Genomic DNA, 25683 nt, shown 5'->3' with positions numbered 1-25683 from the left:
GTTGAATCTCAGATTGAGGAGGAGCAATGTGGTTTTTGTCCTGGCCGTGGAACTGTGGACCAGCTCTATACCCTTGCAAGGGTGATGGAGGGGGCATGGGAGTTTACCCAACCAATCCACATGTGTTTTGTGGATTTGGGGAAGGCTTATGACCATGTCCCTGGGGGCACCCTGTGAGGGACGCTCCAGGAGTATGGGGTGGGTGGCTTTCTGTTAAGGGCCATTCAGTCCCTTTACAAGAGGAGCGTGAGTTTGGTCCACATAGCCGGTAGTAAGTCGGACTAGTTCCCGGTGAGAGTTGGACTCCGCCAGGGCTGCCCTTTGTCATCGGTTCTGTTCATTATCTTTATGGACAGAATTTCTAGGCGCAGCCGTGGTGTGGAGTGTGTCGGGTTTGGTGGCAGGAGAATCTCGTCTCTGCTTTTTGTGGATGATGTGGTCCTCCTAGCTTCATCCAGCTCTGACCTTCAGCTCTTACTGGGTAGGATCGCGACTGAGTGTGAAGCGGCTGGGATGAGGATCAGCACATCCAAATCTGAGACCATGGTGCTCGACCGGAAAAGGGTGGCTTGCCAACTCTGGGTCTGGAGAGAGGTCCTACCTGAAGTGGAGAAGTTTAAGTATCTTGGGGTCTTGTTCACGAGTGAGGGTAGGAGGGTCTCCAGTGATGCGGACGCTGAGCCGATCTGTCGTGGTGAAGAGGGAGCTGAGCCAGAAAGCCAGGCTCTCGATTTACCGGTCAATCTACGTCCCAATCCTCACCTATGGTCATGAGCTTTGGGTAATGACCGAAAGAATGAGATTGCGGATACAAGCGGCCGAAATGAGTTTCCTCCGTAGGGTGGCCGGGCTCAGCCTTAGAGATAGGGTGAGGAGCTCGGACATTCGGGAGGGACTCAGAGTAGAACCGCTGCTCCTCCGGATCGAAAGGAGTCAGTTGAGGTGGTTTGGGCATCTGGTCAGGATGCCTCCCAGACGCCTCCCTGGGGAGGTGTTTCGGGCATTTCCTTCTGACAGGAGGCCCCCGGGTCGACCCAGGACACGTTAGAGAGGTTACATCTCCAATCTGGTCCATGAACGCATTGGGCTCCTGCCGGAGGAAATGGTGGAGATGGCCGGAGAGGACGGTTTGGAGCTCCCTAGTTGGGATGCTGCCCGCGCAACCACGTTTATAACCAAAACTACATGAAAAAAATCAGAACAGGAAAACCGCACGATGCTGCACTACTGAGAGAGGGGATGAAAGCCTTGTTCACACTGAATACAGAACGCATGCAGAAGTGCTAAGTGTCTGTGATTAATTGTCCACCAGCAGTGATTACAGTAATCCCTCGTTTATCGCGGTAGATGCGTTCCAGACCTGGCCGCGATAGGTGAAAATCCTCGAAGTAGGGACTCCCAGCATGCCCCTCGCAGGGATTCCCTCCACGTCGCACCTACGTCACAAACCGTGGCTATAAACGGAAGTCGCCTTTCCAGCTCACCACTCAGTCATCGTTTCTTCAGATTCATGATCAGAGTTTCCAACCTACCGATCAATCCAACGAACTATCAGCTCATAGTAAGTTATCTTACTTACTTCTGGAAAGCCCGGCATTTCCGTGTCACTTCATTGACACTCGAACGCTCGGGGGTTTCCTAAATCAGCCGGCGTTTCACCGACGCTATCACTTCCGCGTCTGTGAAACCACGCTCCCTACAAGCTCAACTCCCGAATCCAGCTGACCTGTCTGACATACAGTACTATATTGAATTATCGTATGATCACATTCTGTTTTTGTGGGTAAAACTCAAGCAAAAAAAAATTTTTACTTGTTTTTTTTAGTTTTATTACAAAAAGTACATTTTATGATGAAATTGATGAAAAAAAAACAAGAATTTGTTGATATTTCGCATAGAAAAATACCGCGAATCAGTGAAAAATACGGTGAATCTGCGAATTCCCCCTGAAAAATGCTCCAAAGAAAAAATCCGCGAAGCAGCGAATCCGCGATGAACGAACCACGAAGTAGCGAGGGATTACTGTAGTGGTGTCATCAGAAATAAAGGGAATGTGGTTAATTTTCATACTGAGCTGTTTCTTGGAGTTCTATGACTCAATCATGGCAAAGTTTGAGTTAAAAAAAGATAACCAGTTTATTACAATGTAGTACATGTTAATACAAGCATCGGTACACCGGTGGAGAACCATGCAGCCCAAAAGTGGTTCTGTCTTTCCAGCATCTGTCCACTGCTTATAACTCTGCAACAGCCTCCCTAAAAACTCTGGTACAGGCACATTCCTAAGCCTGCTTAGAATAGCAAAATGCTATTGTAGGAGAAATGGAGTCTCCACAGAGCCGCCTTGTAATTTATGACTTCTTGACAACAGTCCCAGCTAGAGCCCTGCACGGGCCGAAAATCTGAGCCCGTGTCCGGCCTGGCCCGAGGGGGTGGAGCTCCAGCCCGACCCGGCCCGAAAAGATTTTCAGGATTCTCTGGCTCGACCCGAGCCCGACTTTTTTTTAACCAACTAAATGAAAACAAAGTGTGTCAATCCCGACCAATGTGTTAAAAGACGTGCAGGATCTGATCAATGTGTTTTTCCCTCGTTTACCGTCACAGAGATAACAGCGCACTGGCTCTGGTGGTAATCAAGTTAAATTTTATCTCTTTCCAACAATTTTCACAAGAAAACAAAACAGTCAAAAGCAGGGCTTGTGTTGTGTTGACCGGATAGTTCCCGTATTTGACAGTTTATTTTGACGGAGAAAGAATAGAAAGAATTACCCCGACGCATGCAGACGAACTGACACGCACATCGCAGATGTAGCTAAATCACCCAAGAAAAGATTCCCATCTGAACATCTGAGCTGGACATTGCTCAGCGCAGCTCGCTGTCAGCGCATATGTGCACAGCGAGCTGAAGTTGTGGAGATTGGCTTGGAGCGCGTTGCTGAAGAGCCCATGCGGGAAGGTTCCTCCCACTGAAGCGAGTGTTTTCCAAACCCTGTCTCTCAGAGAGACTTGTCACTTAGAAAATGTTCCCTGATTATGAAACTTTGGCTGAATAGTGTTTGTTGCTATCTCCAATGTGGCGACACATCCAGGAGCCGTCTTAGGAGAATCCTAGAATCTCACATCCTCTTCAGCTCAGGAAGCGCACATGATTACGCACAAGCGTGACCCATCAACCCGGTCTCACAGTGAGATCGGGTTGGGCCTGTTCAGGTTTACGCAGACAATCTTTACATAGAATTAACTTACAGATATAAAATTAATTCAGTAAAATATAAAGCATTTTATTTAAATATCCATTCATTATTTTACAAGCACAGAGAGCCGCATCAGATTCAGATCAGCGGGAAAATTCCTCCGACTGAATTCAGTCGGAGGAATCTTCCCGCATGAGCTCTGGTTCTGCGACTGTCCGGTCAACACAAGCCCTGCTTTTAACTGTTCTGTTTTCTTGTGAAAATTGCTGCAAAGCGATTAAACTTGATTAACACCAGAGCCAGGCGCACTGCGCCGTTATCTCCGTCACTGTAAATGAGGGGGAAAAAAAAAGATCGGATCCTTCCCCACCTACAAAGTTTAATTACAACAATCAAACGTGACAGAGCCTGGATTTGTATTCTGAACAGTCTAAACATGTTTTAGAAAGAAACGTATGACAAAAGTGGCATCTGCTCAGTAAAATCACCAACAGGGTGAAAAATATCAAAATATTGTAGGCAGAGACGGGCTACAACTTCTGGATCCACTTTATATAAATCGTTTTATTGATTATCTTCTTATGAAAGATAACTTTGACGTACACGAGTGACCGGTACTAGCTGCTGTCACCTGTTTTAAGCAGGTCTTTGCTGTCTGAGGGTAGGCCCCGCCCACAATGCCGCGGCTGCTGTGGCTCCCAGTGTTTTCTTTACTGTGGGAAACGGGTAATAATGGCTCTTTGATGGGAACAGGTTGCCGACCCCTGGTTTAAGTGTTTCAATTTTTTATGAATTCGATTAAAAATAAAGGCGCCCGGCCCGGCCCGTGTCAGAGGTAATTACACAGTAGTTGGCCCGAAGCCCGGCCCGAGGGCCGTCAGGCCGGGCCGACCCGAGGGCCTAGGGCTTCAGTGCAGGGCTCTAGTCCCAGCTGTCTCTCCACAGCCTTTAAGGTGGGATTTCTACTTAGGGGCTCCAAATGAATAAAGACGTTCTTTTTAAGCTACAGTTATTACAACATTGTATGCTATTATTTTATATACAGATAAATTGTTTAAAGCAGACGCCACCGGGATCTAACAGCTTTAAATTGCAGTGGGTTATGTACTACAACCATCATGTGCCTGTTGTCTTGTCTATTTCTTAAATACAGGAGGGTATAACAGTTTTTTCTTAATCTTTAAGTAATATTTTTTTGTATTCAGAATTCATGAATGAACATCTCCATTGTTTTTTTTCTTTCTTTATTGAACATGCAAATCAATAGACAACCCATAGCATTCAAAAAGTATCCAAAAAGAAACCCACATATATATATATATATATATATATATATGTGTGTGTGTGTGTGTGTGTGTGTGTGTGTGTGTAGAACATGTTCAATGGGAAGGGAACGAAGCTCTGGTAGCTTATACAATCCCCCCAAATCAAATTTCAAGAAGGATAAAGCAAAAAAATATATATTTTCCCTACACTGAGTGTCATTGCCATTTTCCTATAACATCTTTTATCCTCAATCACAAAAACAAAATTTACAATTTCTTATGTCCCCCCCATGTTCACAGCTCCCAGTTCACCAACAATAGACAATTACAATCAAATGCAACACCCTCACAACTTTTCCTCCTCCTCCATGTAATTAATTAGTATAATTTTTTTATACTTCTTTTTAAACTTATGCAATGAGGGACTTTGCTTTAGATCCTCACTTAGCTTATTCCAAACTCTTACACCCGTAACAGAAATACAAAATGACTTCAATGTTGATCTAAAATATGTATGCCTAAAATGAAGTTTGTATCTGAAATTATATAGGTTATCTGGTTTTATAAATAGCATTAATAATTTGCTTGGTAATAATTCCCTATGCACTTTAAACATGAACGCCGCTGTATATAGTTGAAGTAAATCTTTATATTTTTGTATTTTAGAATATATAAATAACAGATTAGTGTGTTCTCTAAATCTAATGTTGTGAACGACTCTCAGGGCTCTTTTCTGTATGATAGACAAGGGCGCAATAGATGTTTTATAAGTGTTACCCCATACCTCTACACAGTAAATAAGATAGGGATAAATCAATGAATAATAACGGACATGGAGTGATTTGTATTCCAAGTACTGCCGAGCTTTATTCATAATGTAGATGCTTCTCGCAACCTTATTATATACATATTTCATTTGTGGTTTACAACTTAATTTATTATCAATTACTATTCCAAGGAACTTATGTTCTGTTACTTGCTCAATTTCACATCCATCTATTTGCAGCTTAACCTCAGTTTTATCAGCCATACCAAACAACATACATTTTGTTTTTGCTATATTCAATGTAAGCTTATTTTCAATAAACCACTCTTTAATGACGCACATTTCAATTTGGACCATCCTTTCTAAGTCGATAATATTATCTCTTGCACAGAAAATAGTGGTATCATCAGCAAACAAAACAAATGTCAGTGTATTTGTTACATTACTCAAATAATTAATATATAATAAAAATAATTTTGGACCCAACACAGACCCCTGTGGTACTCCACAAACAATGTCCAACCATGAAGATGAACATTCTCCAAATTTCACAAACTGTCTCCTCTGTTGTAGATAGCTTGTCAACCAGCTCAACACTACACCCCTAATCCCATACCTCTCTACCTTTTCAAGTAACATTTTATGATTAACTGTATCAAAAGCCTTTTTAAATCAATAAATATCCCTAGAACATGTTTCTTCTGATCAATTGACGTGGTGTTTGGTTAAGGTCTGAGTTTAAAAAAACAAAGGAGATTTGAAAATGAAAATCAAAAGAAGAGGTGACTAAAGGGCCAAGTACGGACTTGATCAACGATAGTTGAGCAGAGTTACAAGACTAATATTAAGGTTGAAAAAGAACTAAATAGTACATTTGGAAGTAATGTTGTTAAATAAATCCCTCGAGCCTTGTGTGGATGCCCGCATGTCTCTTTAAATTTGTCTTTTGGCTAAATCTTTGTCCACACAGCTCACACGCAAAGGCTTCTCTCCTGTGTGGACTCTCGTGTGCGTTTAAACTTGTCTTTTGGGTACATCTGTATCCACAGAGCTCACAGGCAAAAGGCTTCGCTCCTGTGTGGACTCTCATGTGTGTGTTTAAACTTGTCTTTTGGGTACATCTGTATCCACAGAGCTCACAGGCAAAAGGCTTCTCTCCTGTGTGGACTCTGTTGACTTTATTTAAATCTGGTCTTATCTGTAACCTCACAGTCCCCTCTTCAACTCCACTAACTTTTGAGCTAAGCGCCTTTGAACTGGGTCAATCGCCTCCCATGCTGTGCGCACTTATTTTCCGTCCTCCACAATATAATAAGGACTTTTTAGATGAATTTGCTACGTTTCTAGCTCAAATCTTCTGTAAATATGACCGTCTCCTCCTGTTGGGGGATTTTAATATTCATGTCTGTTGTCCCGACAGACCTATGGTGAAGGACTTTTTGGATCTTGTCGATTCGTTTGGCCCGTGAATGGGCCCACGCGTGGCCATGTTCACACACTGGACCTGGTTCTGTCTCATGGGCTGAGTAACAGTGACTTGGTTATTCTCCCTGCTACTTTCTCTGATCATTCACCAGTTCTGTTTAACCTGGACGTGGCTTCCACTTCTCGTACTGACCGTGTCCACATTCGTCTCTCTCTCTCGAGTTATTACTCCCTCTACTGCTGGAGATTTTGTAAATGTTTTTGCTCTGATATCAGCCCCCTGTGATTTTACTGTTGTTGATAGTTATTTGCATCTTCTTAATTCATTCTGTCTAGCTGCTATGAATTCTGTAGCTCCATTAAAATCCAGACTGACCAAGATTAAGCCTGACCCTTGGCTGAACGAGCGCACTCGTTCAATTAGGCAAAACTGCAGAAGACTGGAGCGTAAATGGAGTAAAGATGGGCTTATGGTCTCCTTTGAAGCCATGAGATAAGCGTGGTCGCAGTATCAAAAAGCTGTTAGAGGCGCTAGAAATCGTTTCTTTGCTGGGATTGTTTCTGCTAATTCTAATAATCAAGCTGTTTTGTATAAAACCATGAATGCTATGCTCTCACCTGTTAAAACACTATTTCCTCTGTTTCTGCTGGCTTGTGCAACCAAATCCTTCAGTTTTTTTTAGATAAGGTTGATAAAATCAGAGCTCAGATTCCTCCTACTTCCAATGTTCCTGTTACTGTCATTCCCACTCATGGCTTATTTCATAGTTTTCAACCCATTTCTCTGTGTTGTCTGGAAAAAGCTATTGCTACCATGAAGCTATCGGGCTCTCCAGATGATGTTGTTCCACCTCGTCTCCTGAAGGAGGTATTTCCGTTGATTGGGCAATATGTGCTGGATATTCTTAATGGTAGCTTGACCTTGGCTGTGGTTCCTCGTGACTTTAAACATGCTGTTGTGCAGCCAATTCTGAAAAAAACCTGGTCTGGATCCTGCCAAATTCTCTAATCTCCGTCCAATCTCTAAGTTACCATTTTTATCTAAAGTACTTGAGAAAGTAGTGTACGAACAGTTACTTATACATCTTAATGACCATCAGGTAATGGACATGTTTCAGTCTGGGTTCAGAAAACAGCATGGCACTGAAATTGCTCTTATTCGGGTGATTAATGACATCTTTCTGGCATTAGATTCGGGGTTCCATGTGGTTATGGTGCTTCTGGATCTATCTGCAGCCTTCGATACGGTTGATCACAACATCTTGATCTCTACACTACGGACTTGGGCTGGCATCTCAGGTTCGGCCCTGGACTGGTTTAGGTCTTATTTCCATGACAGGTCCCTTAGGGTCATGCTGGATGATTATTCATCCGAAACACTCTCCCTTCCCGGGGGGTTCCTCAAGGTTCCATCCTCGGCCCGTTACTGTTCTGTATTTATATTCTGCCCTTGGGAGCTGTTTTCAAACAGCATGCAGTGTCTTACCTTCTATATGCAGATGATTGTCAAATTTATTTTTCACTGAAACCCAAAGACTCCACTAAACCTCTGTTCGATTGTCTTCACGAAGTCAAGCAATGGTTGGCTGACAACTTCCTAATTTTGAACGACTCCAAAACAGAGGTAATCGTTTTTAGTCCAACTAGTGTTAGAGCAGCCCAGCAACCAGACCTCAACTATCTGTCGCCTAATGTCACTTCTGTTGTTTCCAACCTTGGAATAAGAATAGATTCTGCTCTGAAGATGGATGCTCAGGTCAATAGCACGGTCAGGTCCTGCTTTTACCATCTTAGACGTATTTCTAAATTAAAGTCCATCCAGAGTGTCCGTCTTCTACAATCTGTGATTCACGCATTCATCACTTCTCGGTTGGATTATTAAAACTCCTGTTTGTACTGTATCAGTGAGGCGGCTTTGTCTAGGCTTCAGCTTGTTCAGAATTCTGCAGCAAGGTTCTTGACTGGAGCTGAAAGAAGACACCACATCTCACCTATTCTTAAAACGCTTCACTGGTTGCCCGTTAAATTCAGGATCAATTATAAAATTTTACTTCTCACGTTCAAATTCTTGAACGGTCAAGCGCCTCCCTATCTGTGTGATCTCCTTCATTACTACCACCCTCCTCGTGTTCTTAGCTCTGAAGATCAACTCCTCTTAACTGTCCCTAAGGCACGTTTGAAGACTCGTGGGGAAAGGGCTTTTTCAGTCTGTGCCCCAAAGTTATGGAACTCATTACCACTGCAGGTTAGGCAAGCTTCCTCTATCGCCGTCTTTAAATCTCGTCTGAAGACCCTCTACTTCACTTGCGCATTTGATCCTTAATTCCATAACTCCTTAGCTCATCCATTGTCCCACCTAGTAAATTCAATTTTAATTTCGTGTTTTTATATTCTGGTTTTATTTGCTTTTACTGTTAATAGTCTGTTGTTTATATTTCTTTTGCTCCTTTTTACATTTTCCATCTACCTGACTATTTTAACTTGTGTTTTCTTGCTTGTTTTTTGTGCAGCGCTTTGTATGGTTGTAATGCCGTGTTGAAAGCGCTATATAAATAAAATGGTATGGTATGGTATAGTTAAATTTGCCTTTTGGGTACATCTGTATCCCCAGAGCTCACAGGCAAAATGCTACTCTCCTGTGTGGACTCTCATATGTGTGTTTAAACTTGCCTCATGGGTATATCTGTATCCACAGAGCTCACAGAGAAAAGGCTTCTCTCCTGTGTGGACTCTCATGTGTCTGTTTAAACTTGCCTTTTGGGTACATCTGTATCCACAGAGCTCACAGGCAAAAGGATTCTCTCCTGTGTGGACTCTCATGTGTCTGTTTAAACTTGCCTTATGGGTATATCTGTATCCACAGAGCTCACAGGGAAAAGGCTTCTCTCCTGTGTGGACTCTCATGTGTCTGTTTAAACTTGCCTTAAGGGTACATCTGTATCCACAGAGCTCACAGGCAAAAGGCTTCTCTCCTGTGTGGACTCTCATGTGTGTGTTTAAACCTGGCTTTTGGGTACATCTGTATCCACAGAGCTCACACGCAAAAGGCTTCTCTCCTGTGTGGACTCTCATGTGTTTGGTTAAATTTGCCTTTTGGGTACATCTGTATCCACAGGACTCACAGGCAAAAGGATTCTCGCCTGTGTGGACTCTCATGTGTGCGTTTAAACTTGCCTTATGGGTATATCTGTATCCACAGAGCTCACAGGCAAAAGGCTTCTCTCCTGTGTGAACTCTCATGTGTGCGTTTAAACTTGCCTTACGGGTATATCTGTATTCACAGAGCTCACAGGCAAAAGGCTTCTCTCCTGTGTGGACTCTCATGTGATTGGTTAAATTTGCCTTTTGGGTACTTCTGTATCCACAGAGCTCACAGGCAAAAGGCTTCTCTCCTGTGTGGACTTTCATGTGATTATTTAAATTTGACTTTTGGGTATATCTGTATCCACAGAGCTCACAGGCAAAAGGCTTCTCTCCTGTGTGGACTCTCATGTGTGTGTTTAAACTTGCCTTTTGGGTACATCTGTATCCACAGAGCTCACAGGCAAAAGGCTTCTCACCTGTGTGGACTTTCATGTGTGCGTTTAAACTCACCTTTTGGGTACATCTGTATCCACAGAGCTCACAGGCAAAAGGCTTCTCTCCTGTGTGGACTTTCATGTGTGCTTTTAAACTTGCCTTTTGGGTAAATCTGTATCCACAGAGCTCACAGGCAAAAGGCTTCTCTCCTGTGTGGACTTTCATGTGATTATTTAGATGTGACTTTTGGGTATATCTGTATCCACAGAGCTCACAGACAAAAGGCTTCTCTCCTGTGTGGACTCTCATGTGTGTGTTTAAACTTGCCTTTTGGGTACATCTGTATCCACAGAGCTCACAGGCAAAAGGCTTCTCACCTGTGTGGACTTTCATGTGTGCATTTAAACTTGCCTTATGGATACATCTGTATTCACAGAGCTCACAGGCAAAAGGCTTCTGCCCAGTGTGGACTCTCATATGACGGGTTAAATTGGACTTTAGGCTGAATCTTTTACCACAGTCATCACAACTAAATGATTTCGGTTGTTTCTGGACTTTTCTACATGAGCCTCCATGTTGCTTCTCTTTCACACATTTTGTATTAACCGAACACTCTGAAGACTTTACTGCTGAATGACTTGTCACTCTCACATGTTCCTGAAGAGACCACTGGTGGAGGAACCGTATACCACAAACAGGGCAGCTAAATGATTTGTTGACGGTCTTAATATCTGACTCCGAAGACTTGTTGTCATTACAGCCGTTTCCAGTTTCAGGCCCAGAGTCTGAACGCTCAGAGTCTAGATTCACGTCATCTTCATCTTCTCCACTAACTTCAATCTCTGAAGAATCGGATGTCTTTTCATTAGGGTCCAGATCTAGGTTCTTGATAGTTTCTGCTCCTCCACCAACATTTGCTGTCATCTGCCCAGCCAAGCTGCTGGTTGGGACACCTCCGTCTTTCATTTGATGGTTGTGGAAATGTAAGAGCAGAGGTTTCTCATCCGTCTCCTCTCTCTTCCTTGAAACTGCAGTGAACCAAGCAGAAATATATAAAAGAAAATATTCAGTAAAAAGACAAGACAAAATACCTAGGCGTGTTTTTGCAATCAGTAATATACATAACCAATGTTGGTAAACACATTACTATTCATGTTAATGCGTTACTTTAACAAATAACTATGAATCTAATGAGTTGCTTTTAAGTCCAGACATCACTATGCGGTTGGTAGAAGGAAAGAAACGCTATCTGCAAATTCTGATTAGCGCCTCTCAGAGCCGGTCAAACCAGCCGTCCGTCGCTGATACTGTGGAGCCTAGAGATACCCTGACAGCAGCATCGCGTCAGCCCCTCCCTTCCTTTCCCTAACACTATAGACGCGCAGTGGCAAAAATGTGAACAAACATATCTGCTGAACCTTTACTCCGTGAGAGTGCTGTAAAGTTTGTATCCTTCAATGAAATCAAGGCGCGGAGGAAGCTCGTTAAAATGCGTCAAAACAGTAAATGTAATACGTGTTTTAAGAAGAAACTGTGGGTGGAAAGAATTGAGATTGTAAGGCTCGCTGCAGAAATACAAACACAGGGCATCAACACTCGTCTGTAACCCATAAAATAATAATGAGCATCATGCTGCTTGATCAGCAGCTTGTGATGACAGTTAGTTCTGCTCACTAGGTGTCAAGTGTTTCTTCTTTCTGTGAGGCGTCTACACTTGAAAAGACCAGACTTTGGCTTCACTCAGATATGTCTTTATTTGACCAGTTTCAGGATCATCAGTATCGTATCAGCATCAGAATCAGGTGAAAACCTTTAAATACAAAAATTGAACTTTTTAAAGATCACACAGAAAACAAACTAAATGCATTTTTTACAGGTAACACAAACTAAAAAGCATTTCAACCAACATCTGTAATTTAAATAGAAGGTAAGTACTTAAGTTCTAAGTAAAAGTATACTTTAAGGTTAAACATATTCTGGTCTTTAAATTAAACAAGAAAAGTTTTATTTTCTCACATTTTACTACCTTATACATTTTTACTTTCACAGTTACTTTTTCAGTATTTAACCTGTGCTTTTAAACATTTTAATTAAGGTTTTAACTAAGGATTGTTACAAAGAATCTTATTTACATTTTAACTAAATTCACTAATTTCAGGATTTAAACAAAGAATCTTGGGTTACCATTTTTAAATATTAAATTTCTATAAATTGGGATGGAAACCCATATTTTCTGATAAACTTAAAGAAAACCCAAAACTTCCTCCTAACAGTTGTTTGCCAAAAAACTTAGCTCAGAAAAAAGTCCATGTGAATCATCCCAAGAGCTTACCGATAGCCTGTCAAGATCAAAGTCCTCCTCACAGCTGAATTGTTTGCTTGCCATCTCAGTTTTGTCACACCCTGGTTGAATGACTGCTGCATGCATGAAGAAGCCACTAGTGGTGAGCTCTTGATTTCCTGATTTGGCTCACCTGGAGGAGCACACACCAGAGTTCACAAGCCCCCTCTGGCCAGTGTGAAGATTGCATGCACAGCTCATGTGCAGACACTGTGCAGCAGAGTCAGCATGAGGAGGAGACAGTTGACCTCTGCCAAGTCAGCATGACACCTCTCACTCGATCTTTGTGTGGCCATGCCCATAAAGATCGTTTTCAGGTGAGCTCTCCGACTTGATCTTCTACTGGTAATAGGACCACAAGCCGTCGGACATCCCGATGCAGAATGGTGCTTGACTCAGGATCTCTGGTAACGGATTTTGGACTCTTCACTGAAATGTTGGAACTTGGAGAGGCCTTCACGTGCACGTCTCGAACAACACCTCTGGAATCAGGATTCGCGCTGGTGACCTTTCCAAGTCTGAACTGCCCTCTCAGTGCATTTTGGTCACAGATCCAAACAATGTCTCCAACGGCAACGTTTCTTTCAGCAGTATGCCACTTACTTCGGATGAACAGATTTGGACCAGCAAGTTGGCTCCAAGATTTCCAGAAGTTGGTGACTGTTGTTTGCACCTCCTTGAGCCGTTTGAAAGGGTAGGTGGTGTAGTCAACAGTTTTAAAGTCCCCACTTTGTGTGGCTCGACCAAGCAACAGGTTGTTCGGCGTGATGTACTGGATGCGTTCTTCTCTGCTCTGAATTCTGACATCGATGGGTCTCTCATTTGCAAGGTTGGCAGCTAGCTGGAGCACTGTCAGGAACTCACTGAATGTAAGGCCTTCTACATTTCCAAGACTTTGAAGGGCTCTCTTGGTAACTCTAACAGCAGCTTCAGCAGTTCCATTACGATGAGGTGAGTCGGCGGGAAGGATCTTCCACATCCAGGTGGTCTCATTCTTGGCAGCATATTCTTCAAGGGATTCTTGATTTTGTTGTCTCGGGTAAGCATACAACTCTTTCAATACAGGTTTTGCGCCGACAAAGTTTGTGCCAGGATCTGACCAGATTCTTTGGGGATGCCCTCGGACAGCGGTGAACCTCATATAGGCAAACAGGAAGCTCTCTGTTGATAGTGTGTTTGCTAGTTCAACATGGATGGCTCGGCTAGCCATACAACAAAACACAACTCCCCATACTTTCATGTTTACCCTCTTTTTGACATCATCCTTCACATGATTGCTGATTGGCTGCACCTGGCGGTAAGGCGTTTCCTGTTTTCAGTGTTGCACTCCGTGTAGCTGTTTGGTGTTTGGGGCTCGCTAAAGCTGATTTAATTTCTCTGTGCTTGGATATCTCTGAGTTATTGTAGCACAAAAGCACGCTAAAACACACATTTTCTGTTGTTCCACCTAGCTTTTAGGGAACCATTTGAGTCTGCACGCAGTTTATTTGGTACTGAACAGTTTGCTCGTCCAGTTAGCTTAGCCTCAGCACGGCTATGGCTACTTCTGTCTCTGCTTCTCCGTCTCCTATCTCTTGCTCTCTGTGTCAGATGTTTAGTTACTCCTCTGCCTCCTTTAGTGATAATGGTACGTGTAATAAATGTAGCATTTTTGTAGCTTTGGAGGCGAGGGTGTCGGAATTGGAGTCCCGGCTCCGCGCTGTTGAAAAGCCTGTAAACAGCCGTAGTTACTTAGCTAGCGCGGGGCTAACTAGCTCAGAACAACCACGAAGCGACCCTCCAGTAGAACCCGAGCAGCCGGGACCTCAAGCCCGCTGGGTGACTGTACGCAGGAAGCATAGAATCCAGCCCGTGGGCCACCACTAACCCGTCCACGTTTCTAATAGATTTTCCCCGCTCAGTGACGCACCCACTGATAAGCCGACTCTGATCATTGGCAGCTCCATAGTCAGAAACGTGGCATTAGAGACTCCAGCAACCATAGTTAAATGTTTACCTGGGGCCAGAGCGAGCGACATTAAATCTTATCTGAAACTGCTGGCTAAGGATAAGCGTAAATACAGTAAGATTGTTATTCACGCTGGCGGTAACGACACCCGGTTATGTCAATCGGAGGTCACTAAAATTAATGTTGCTTCGGTGTGCAAGTTTGCCAAAACAATGTCGGACTCCGTAATTTTCTCTGGCCCCCTGCCTGATCGGACCAGTGACGACATGTTTAGCCGCATGCTGTCCTTCAACCGCTGGTTGTCTAGGTGGTGTCCTGAAAACAACGTGGGCTACATTGATAATTGGAAAACTTTTTGGGGAAAACCTGGTCTGATGCGGAGAGACGGCATCCATCCCTCTTTGGATGGTGCAGCTCTTCTTTCTAGGAATATGGCCAGTTTTATTAGTCCTCCATGACAACCCAGGATCCAGACCAGGAAGCAGAGTCGTAGTTTAACACACCCCTCTGCAGCTTCTGTACTGTTACCCACCCACTACCCCATACAGACAGTGTCCTGCCCACGGCCAAAATCACACAGATTAAATATCAGGCTTAATAAAGCAAATCATGGAAATCTCATAAATATTAGAACAAATTCAACTGAGCAGAAAACTAGAAAAATTAAATGTGGGTTGTTGAACATAAGATCCATTTTTTCTAAGACTTTGTTAGTTAATGACTTGATTTGTGATAATCAGATCTCTTTGCTCTCTCTCACAGAATCCTGGCTGCAGCAAGAGGACTATGTTAGCTTAAACGAGTCGACTCTTTCAAATTATTTAAATCATCATATTGCTCGAAGTACAGGGCGAGGAGGAGGAGTGGCAACCATTTTTCATTCGGACTTATTAATAAGTCCCTTACAGATTAATAGTTACAGTTCGTTTGAACATCTTATTCTTAGTTTTCCTAATCCAGATAGCAAAACTGTAAAACCACTCTTGTTTGTAGTTTTATATCGTCCACCAGGCCCTTACTCTGAGTTTTTGGATCAGATCTCTGATTTTTTATCTGATTTGGTGCTAAATACTGATAAGGTCATTGTAGTGAGGGATTTCAACATTCATGTGGACATCGAAAATGATTGCCTCAATGTAGCCTTTAGTAATATCTTAGACTCAATTGGTTTTACTCAAAGAATACATAGCTCCACCCACTCCTGCCATCATACATTGGACCTTGTTCTGACTTATGGCATAGAGTGTGAAGAAATAACGATCTTTTCCTCTCGGACCACTTTCTGATAACCTTTGAGTTTTTTATAACTGAGTTCTCGAGACATGAAAGTAAATTTCACTATAGTCGGTCTCTATCTGACAACGCAGTTGCGTCTTTTAAATCAACTGTTCCATCTTTACTGTCCTCAGCATCTCAGAGGCATGTAGCAGAGGGCAATATTTTCAGTTCTAGCCCCTCACAAATTGATGCCTTAGTTCATCATGTTAATTCCTCTTTATGTGTGGCATTAGATGATGTTGTCCCTTTAAAAAAGAAGGTAATTAGGGACAGGAAGTTGGCTCCCTGGTTTAACTCTCATCTACGAGCCTTAAAACAAAACTCCAGGAAATTGGAGAGAACATGGCGCTCTACGCACCATGAGGAGGCCTACCTATCCTGGAAAAATAGTCTTGTGCTTTATAAAAATAAGCTTCAACAAACTAGAACTGCTTATTTTTCAGCATTAATTGAGGAGAATAAGCATAATCCTAAATTTCTTTTCAGTGCATTTGCTAAACTTACACAGAATCATAGCTCTGAGCCATCTATTCCCTTAGCCCTCAGCAGCAACGACTTCATGGGATTTTTTACAAGTAAATTTAATTCTATTAGAAACAAAATCTTTAGCATTCTCCCTAATGCGGTTTCTTCTTCCTCAGTAAGTGAGGCAGCTTCAGAGGTGACTGTAGAACCTCATCTGTGCTTGAACCGTTTTGATCCAGTTGAGCTTTCAGAGCTATCAAAAATATTAGCTTAATCTAAACCTTCACAGGGTTTCCCTTACATAGGCGTAGCCGTGGCGGCCCGCCACGGCTGAAATCCCACCGCCACGCCTACAACATCCCAAGTTTTATTGATGTTTTTTTTTTGGGTTTTGTTGCGCCGTTTCCCGAAGAAGCAGCGGGAACTACTGTGTTGTTGCTTGTGATCACAGCCGGCAGGTAGCAAGGAGGAGGCAGGGCAGGGTGGTTACAGCTATGAGCGTACGGATAAAGCATTTATGACGAATACGAGCATGAAACGAGTGTAAAACTCGAAAATATCTGTAATCGTGCTGAATGAAATCCTCATTGGGTAACTGACTGTCTTCACGCTCTGTGATTGGCCAGTCAGATAGAGCGTCCGCCCCTCCCTACACACAAAACTGCAGCCGGGAGCTCCGTCAGCTCGGCCCAGGCATCAACGCACACACACACACACAGACAGTAAGCCGGGCGTACACTGTGCGACTTTTTCACTTTTTTGAGCAGATTTTCCACTCGTGCGAGAATCCAGAAGATCGGGGCGAGTTTTGAGCAGAGCGTCGCGTAGTGTACAGGGGGTTACGAGAGGCGATTAACACCACGTGACCAGCTACCGATCAGCAATCATGAGCTCACACGGACTTCTGGAGTGTTTGATATTTATCTCGTTCCTAATGAGGGTTGAAGCAGTGCGCATTCGCAATCCTGCATCAACTCTGCTCACCCGCTATTTCCCCAATAACACACGTTGTTCTTTTTTATTTCTACACATTTTTTTTACTCACAATGATTGTCAAGAAAGTGTGTTTGTCGTGTTCATGTCAAATTAAACTGATCACAAAACACAGATTTACTTTCTTTATTTCGTTTCCTCATCCAGCCCCCATAAATCCCTGTGTGTCCTCCTGCAGCACTCCCGAAGGACAACAGGCAAAACAAGAAAAAAAGTCTAACGTGTTGTGTAAAAACTGCTATTTTTAGCATATTTTAGGTCCGACGTGTTGCTACCAGACGTACAGTGAGCACATGACTCGTGAGATCTACCCTACGCTGAAGTCGTACAGTTTGAGCTGAAGCTGTGTTACGAGTGAAAAAGTCGCACAGTGTCCGCCCAGCTTATTATAATGTTCACTGTAATGCATCTTGATGTTCTTAACAAATAAATTAAATGAAAAATATTGGTCAATAATGCCAAATATGTAAATTTGTGTTTCAGTCATTTTTATACTGGCTTAAAAATACTTCATTAAGTCTACTAAGCAGGGGTGTAGAACGTTTTTAATAAGGCCAGCCCAGTAATGGTCTTGGACCAAAATAAAGGGGGCAGAAAGTCAAATAAAGGGGGAAAAAGAAGATGTTTTTCCAGACGCCAAGAAAAATTAAATGCCAAATCCACCCTGCAAAGTGTGTCACTGAGAGTTTAAAACAGAAATTATTCTTGTGCGTATTCACCTTTAATACTAGTTATTACAATGCAGCAGTCGCTGGATTGGTGCAGTTCAAAGTGGAGTGCATCAAATAAAACAATATTAACATAAAGGTGAGACGTGTCATAATCCCCCCCCCCCCCCCCCCCCGCCAACACCACCTCCACCACAGCTGGAAAAATCCTAGGGGAAACACTGCTTCAACTTGCATTTTGGATCCAATCCCAACCAAATTATTTAAAGATGCATTTCCTTTGGTTTCTGCCCCCATTCTAGATATAATCAATCTATCCTTAGTAAATGGGTATGTACCACAAGATTTTAAGGTTGCTGTAATCAAACCTTCACTTAAGAAGCCTTCTCTGGATCCAGATGACCCAATGAATTATAGACCAATATCTAACCTTCCATTTTTATCCAAAGTCCTGGAGAAAATAGTGGCCATCCAAGTATGTGAGCATTTAAACACTAATGCTCTGTTTGAGGAATTTCAGTCTGGTTTTAGAGAGTATCACAGCACTGAAACTGCATTAGTGAGAGTTACAAATGATATTCTCATGGCCTCAGATAAGAATCTTGTGTCTGTTTTAGTCTTGTTAGATCTCAGTGCTGCTTTTGACACAGTTGATCACAATGTTCTTTTAGAAAGACTTGAACATGTTGTAGGGATCAAAGGAGCAGCGTTAGGCTGGTTTAAATCCTACCTGTCTGACAGATTTCATTTTGTAAATGTACATGACAAATCGTCTTCATACTCCAGGGTTACTTGCGGAGTACCACAGGGTTCAGTGCTTGGACCAATTCTTTTTACTATATATATGCTCCCAATTGGTATAATCATTAGACAGCATGGGATAAACTTCCACTGTTATGCTGACGACACTCAGTTATATTTATCCTTTAACCCTGATGAACCTAATCGGTTGGGTAGATTACAGGCTTGTCTTGAGGACATAAAACATTGGATGACTCTAAACTTTTTGCTTTTAAATCAAGACAAGACGGAAGTTCTCATCTTTGGACCAGAAATCCAGAAAAGGAAATTGCTTAGCCAATCGTCTGACCTTAATGGCATTACATTAATCTCCAAGAACAAAGCAAGGAACCTTGGTGTTATCTTTGACCAGGACATGTCATTCAAATCCCAGGTTTCACAAGATTGTCGGATTTCCTTTTTCCACCTTCGGAATATTGCTAAGATTAGAAGCATCCTTTCCAGGAGTGATGCTGAAAAACTAGTTCATGCATTTATTACATCAAGACTGGATTACTGTAATTCATTACTCTCAGGAAGTCCACAGAATGTAGTTAAAAGTCTTCAGCTTGTCCAAAATGCTGCAGCTAGAGTTCTGATGAGAATTAAAAAGAGAGATCATATCTCTCCTGTCTTAGCTTCCCTACATTGGCTACCTGTTAAATTCAGAATAGATTTTAAGATCCTTCTTCTCACATATAAAGCTCTTAATAATCAAGGTCCATCATACATCAGTAATCTGATTGTTCCATATGTTCCTAACCGAGCACTTCGCTCTCAGACTGCAGGTCTACTGGTGGTTCCCAGAATATCTAAACTTAGGATGGGAGGCAGATCTTTTAGTTATCAGGCTCCTCTCCTGTGGAACCAGCTCCCAGCTTTAGTCCGTGAGGCAGACACTCTGTCTACTTTTAAGAATAGGCTTAAAAGACACCCCCGTCACCACTGTGGACTCCTTCCGCTTCCTCGGAACCACCATCACACCAACCACATCAATGACCTTAGGTGGGAGCCATCCATCAGCTCCCTGATCAAAAAGGCCCAGCAGAGGATGTACTTCCTGCGGCAGTTGAAAAAGGCCAAGCTGCCGGCCCAGATGATGGTACAGTTTTACACGGCCACCATTGAGTCCATCCTCACCTCCTCCATCGCTGTGTGGTACGCTGGAGCCACAGTGAAGGACAAACATAGACTGCAGCACATTGTGTGCTCTGCTGAGAAGGTGATTGGCTGCAGCCTTCCATCTCTCCAGGACCTGTACGTCTCCAGAACTCGGGGGCATGCAGGTCGGATAGCAGCTGACCCTTCGCACCCGGGTCACAGACTTTTTGAGCCGCTTCCCTCAGGCAGGAGGTTACGGTCCATCCGGACCAGAACCTCCCGCCATAAGAACGCTTCTTTCCAACTGCCATTAGACTTGTGAATAGATTATAAACACACAACCATGCTCGTCTTCTGTACTCGACACAACGTCATGTTATCGGCCATGTTACCATTACCTGGCATTTTTTATAGCTGAAAGTTTTATTCTAGTTTTTTTATTATATTTTATTCTATTTTTAATATTATTCATGTTATATGTAGCACATTAGTACCGAAGCAAGTTCCTAGTTTGTGAATTGTTTGTTCACTGACAATGGCAATAAACCTATTCTGATTCTGACTTGAGCAGAAGCTACCAATCTTAACAGTCACATACCTGTCAGACAGGTAGGAACTCATCCAGAAGAGCGCTGAACCAGAGACCAAAAAAATTCTCCAGTCGACTGAGAAGTATAACATGATCAAGAGTATCAAAAGCAGCGGTCAGATCTAAGAGTAATAAAACGACTGTCACCCACATCAGTATATTGGTAAATATCATTGAACACTCTCACAAGCGCGATTTCAGTACTATGCTTTGCTCTAAAAGCTGATTGAAAAACTTCTTAAATTTGTTATTATCTAAATGGTCTGACAATAGCTTAAAAAATACTTTCTCAAGAACCTTAGGGTTCCCACCAAGCAAAAACTGGAGGTTTAATACATCACTGCTTAAAGACGAAGGTTTTATAGAATTTTTTAAAAAGGAGTGGGCTTTATATTTAGAACATAATGACCTGCCTGGAACATCAGCATCTATTCTTTGGGAGGCAGGAAAGGCAGTGATGAGAGGTAAAATAATCTCTTTCTCGTCACATAAGAAAAAAACGGAAAACAAACGTATTCAGGAGTTAGAAGGAATCATCAAGTCTTTAGAGGCGTCCACAGAAGAAGAGTCAATGAGCAAATTACGTAAAGCTAAATTAGAACTTCATGGAATTATTGACAAAAAGACACAATTTTTAGCACAAAGACTACGAATAGAAAACTTTGAACATAGTAATAAATCAGGTAAATTCTTAGCTTGCCAATTAAAAATAAATAAAGAGAAAACTACCATATCTGCTGTTAAAGACTCAACCGGGAATATAGTATATGATCCTGAAAGAATAAACAACACCTTCAGAGACTTTTACGAAACTTTGTACTCACCACAGATAAACCCATCAGATAATGAGATCAATGAGTTCCTTGACAGGATAACACTTCCTAAATTATCAGACAGCCAAGTTACAGTCCTGGACTCGCCACTAACATCAGCGGAGCTCCAGGAAGCCCTTAAATCCATGACTAATAGGAAAGCTCCAGGTCCAGACGGGTTCCCAGTAGAATTCTACAAAGAATTCTGGATCATTCTGGCTCCAACATTTTTCGGAATGGTGAGGGAAATCGAAGAGAGCGGCAGATTACAGCCAAACATGAATTCAGCCAATATTAGTCTCTTGTTAAAACCAGGCAAAGACCCGGCATTTCCTACCAGCTATCGCCCAATTTCTCTTATTAATGTTGATCTCAAAATAATTTGTAAAGCCCTGGCCAAAAGATTAGAGAAGGTAACCCCCTTCATAATACACCCTGACCAAACTGGTTTCATTAAGGGTAGACAGTCATCCACAAACTCACGTAGATTACTTAATTTGATAGATTTCTCTTACAGTAGAAACATAGAAACTAGTATATTATCTCTAGATGCAGAAAAAGCTTTTGATAGAGTTAACTGGAAGTTCTTATTTGCAACTTTACATAAATTTGGGTTTGGGAACTTCTTCATAAACTGGCTACAAACATTATACAGTTCACCAACAGCACGTGTCAGGACGAACGACCAAATATCAGCTAGCTTCTGTCTTCAGAGGGGGACCAGGCAGGGATGCCCACTCTCCCCCTCACTATTTGCTATCTTTATTGAACCACTAGCAGCAGCAATTAGGCAAACAACAGATATTAAAGGGATAAAGTGTAAGAAAATAGAACATAAGATCAGTCTTTATGCAGATGATGTTTTACTCTTTCTCCAGAATTCTCAATCCTCTCTCTCCCAAGCAATAGAACTGATAAACTCTTTTTCCAGAGTTTCAGATTACTCTATAAACTGGTTAAAATCCACAGTTCTACCAATTAATTTCTCATTTGTCAATTTGCTTAATACACAATTGGAGTCAGGGAATATCACATACCTGGGAATTAATATCTCTCCCAAGTTAGCAGATCTAACCAAACTAAATTACATCCCACTTTTAAGGAAAGTGGAAGATGATCTTGCAAGATGGAAATGCTTACCAATATCACTCATGGGGAGAGTTGCTACAATTAAAATGATGGTCTTACCTAGAATAAATTACTTATTCTCAATGATCCCAAACAAACCTCCAGCTGACTGGTTTAAATCTCTGGACTCCTCAATTACTAAATTCCTTTGGCAGGATAAACCCCCACGAATTAGCTTAAAAACGCTTCAGAAGACCAAAGACAGAGGAGGACTGGATTTACCCAACTTTTATTATTATTTCTTAGCCAACAGGCTGCAATATATACCAAGATGGTTGCAAGATAACCCATTAGACGAGTCCTGGTTAGATATAGAACAGACACTTTGCAATACGATAGAGCTTTCAGACTTACCATTTATTAGCTCAAGCATAAGAAGACATGAAAGCTTCAAAAGTATTAGTATCAGCACCTCTCTGACAGCATGGTGGGAGTATCTTAAAATGACAGAGTCTTCACTAGTACCATGCAGACGCACACCTATCTGGAACAATCCTGACATTTTGCAAAACAACAAAATGATGAACCTTCCGGACTGGAAAAATAAAGGAATCCTATACCTGGAACACATATATGAAAGATTGGACTTCATCCCATTTAATCAAATAGTCTCCCAATTTGGAATAGATAAGAATAGCTTTTTAGAATATCACCAAATTAAATCTGTAGTCAAACAAAAATTTAAGCTCAATAAAATAGAATTACAAACACCACCAAGGGTATTAGACTTTTATAATCTCAAACCCCCCAAACTACTGTCTAAAGTATATAAGACACTGTCCAAAATAGACGATAAAATTGCAATCCCTATTGAAAAATGGGAGGTGGATCTATCAGTTAGCTTTGACCAGGACTTCTGGTCCCAAACTTGTTTAAAAACTTTTAAAATGATCAGACAGCCCAATTTACAATTAATTCAGTACAAAATTCTACACAGAGTACACTATACAGGTCATCGGATGTTCAGGATGGGGTTTGTGTCGTCTGACACCTGTACACACTGCACAAACAACATTCCTGACAATTACATTCATGCACTGTGGACCTGCCCACCTGTCCAGGAATTTTGGGGTAGAGTATGTGAGGATCTGTCAAAATGTCTGAAATGTCATATCCCAACTTCCCCCTCTCTTTGTGTACTGGGGAAGCTGGACGATGTCCCGATTGCAACATCTTTGGTTCACGTGGTTCTGACTGCCATATGCATCGCTAAGAAAACTATCCTCTTGAATTGGAAAAATAGAGAAAGTCTCTGCATTAACCAGTATAGAAATCTTTTGTTAGATCATATTGCACTTGATATAGCCTCTGCTTCCACTTCAGATGAATCTCTCTGGGCTCCTTTGATCGGTTCCATCACATAGCGAGGGTGGGGGGCCGTTGATGTTGTCCTGCGGGATGGTGTGGGTGGGGGGGTGTGGGGTCTGAGTTTGGAGTATCCGGATGTTCCCTGGAGGTGGGTTCACTGGGGGTGTCTGGGACTGGGGGCCGTTGCCCCCCTCTGGAGGTGCTTGGGTCGCCTCGGGGGGTGGACTGCTGGCGGTTGTGAGTGGGGCCCCTTGGGGATCTTGGCGGCGGCCATGGGTCACTGCCTGGCGGCTGCAATGCCCCTGGGCGGGTCTGGGTGGGGGCCTGGGGGCTCGGGGTTTGGGGGTGGCCGGCCCCGTGTGGGGATCTGGGCGGGGCCTTGGGGGTCGGGTCCTGACATGTATGCTGCCGGGAAGAAGGCAGGGACATCCAGCAGTGCCTGGCCCGGGTTCGGGGGCCTCAGGTAGACCTTGGCTCCTCTGCCGTTCCATCACAGGGGAGGGGGAGGTCCAGGAGGGGGAGGACCCAACCTTACCTGGATGTCCAATGTCGTATATATTCTGGAAGTTGTGCAAATGCAGGGGTGGGCATAGATATTCTGCTGGGGTGGGGCTGGGTTGATGCCCTCGGACTCCGTGAGGCTCTGTAATGCTGCTGCTTTGGGCCCTGGCAGGATGGGCTGGGGTCTCCATGCCCTGGGTGGCAGTTTGACAACAGAGGTGCCTATTGGGGCCAGTAGGGGAGCTGGCTCCCTGGAGGGCTAAGCCCAACCAGCCATTCCTCCCCATCCCCGCATATTTCTCTCCTCCTGCTCCCTCACATCATCACACAAACATACACATAGGACCTTGGGGGGTAGGCAAGTCAGGGAGTGCGGGTATGGACCCCATTTCCGCATTCCTGAGGAAACCTGCCCCCCAATTTTATTTGCACCTTATACACTTCCACTGACGACATTCCACACAGACACTTAGGGCCTTGAGAGTGAGCACATTCAACGGCATTTGGCAGGGGGATATTTCAGCCTCCTCCCGAGTGCCGGTGCCCACTTCCAATTTTAAACCGCACTTAGACACTGATGGCTGAGGGTGTAAGTGGGGTGGTGCAGTGGCATCAGCTGGCATATGCTGGACGATGCCTGCACTGCCCACTCGCCACAGCCATGGAATACACCTCATGATCACACAACACTATATTGAAGCAGGCGGAGGGAGACTAGGGGTCTTAGCCACCTCTGTTGTTGCTAGGCTTCCTGGGGCTGGAGGCTAGGAGGGAGATCTGGCCGTCTGGTTGGGGTCTGGGGTGGTGGGTTGCTGTGCTCAGCGTTGAGCGGGGGAGCCTGCTCATCAGCACCCCAGCAGAAAGGGTCAAACTCTGGTTACCGGTGATGGTTGTACCCAATGTGCAGCAGTACCGGGACCAGAGTGAATAGGGTGTGTATGGGGAGCATGAGTGGGTGTCCGGCGTGCATTTTTGTAAGTCTTGGGTTGTATGTGCATGTGTGAGCATGAGGGAGGGAGCGTGTGACTGTGTTTGTGTATGACTGTATATGTCAGGTGGGGCCTTTGGGTCCTCCCCTCTCCTGGAACTTCTCTTGATGATATAGATCTCTGTCCCCCCTCCCCCTGCTACACCTGGTGTGGGGGCTTGTGCCTTGGTCTGCCTGAGTGTTCGTGGCAACCGGGTCTGGGGGTTCAAGATTTTGGCATGTGCCTGTTAGATCCCGGTGGCTGCCTGGTGGGGTCTGGGTCCCTGGGGCTCTGCTGGGTCCCCGGCGGGGGTGGTCGCCCCTGGGTCCCGGGTCGCTGGGTCCCGGGCTCGGCCGGCTAGGGGGTGGGAGGCTGCGGGCGGGCCTGTGGGCTTGCCGCTGATATCTCCGGGGACTCTGCCGGCTGCTGGTTGTGGCCCCCCGGGGCGATCCTCTGTGCCTCTCGAGGGGGGCGGGGGCCTTCCTGGTTGCAGTCTCCTTGGGGTTCCTGCGTTCTGGGCAACGCCTGGATCTCTGGGACTTGGAGCTCCCCCCGTCTCCTGCGCATCTTTGGGGGGCGGATCTGTGGTCCCTCACACTCTCTGTTGGGCGCTCCTATAGAAAAACCTTAAATA

The 25683-nt window shown here is 43.7% G+C and overlaps 1 protein-coding gene across 2 annotated transcripts in view; it reads right to left on the bottom strand.

Moving 5' to 3' along the window:
* The window catches only part of LOC139061542 (zinc finger protein 665-like), a 103125-nt gene that overhangs the window by 42359 nt on the left and 35083 nt on the right, over positions 1-25683 (bottom strand). Inside the window, exon 4 of one of the 2 annotated variants that reach the window (XM_070548172.1) lies at positions 941-11197. The exons of the other annotated variant lie outside the window; for it this stretch is intronic. Within the exon in view, the coding sequence (XP_070404273.1) occupies positions 9279-11197 (1919 nt within the window). The 3' untranslated portion in view covers positions 941-9278. Of the gene's footprint in view, positions 1-940; positions 11198-25683 lie in introns of those variants that run through there. 2 annotated transcript variants of the gene reach the window in all.

This window comes from Nothobranchius furzeri, chromosome 2, assembly GCF_043380555.1.
Source record: "Nothobranchius furzeri strain GRZ-AD chromosome 2, NfurGRZ-RIMD1, whole genome shotgun sequence".
Taxonomy (NCBI): domain Eukaryota; kingdom Metazoa; phylum Chordata; class Actinopteri; order Cyprinodontiformes; family Nothobranchiidae; genus Nothobranchius; species Nothobranchius furzeri.
The sequence above is the reverse complement of the archived record's forward strand: the minus strand, read 5'-3'. Positions and strand labels throughout refer to the sequence as shown.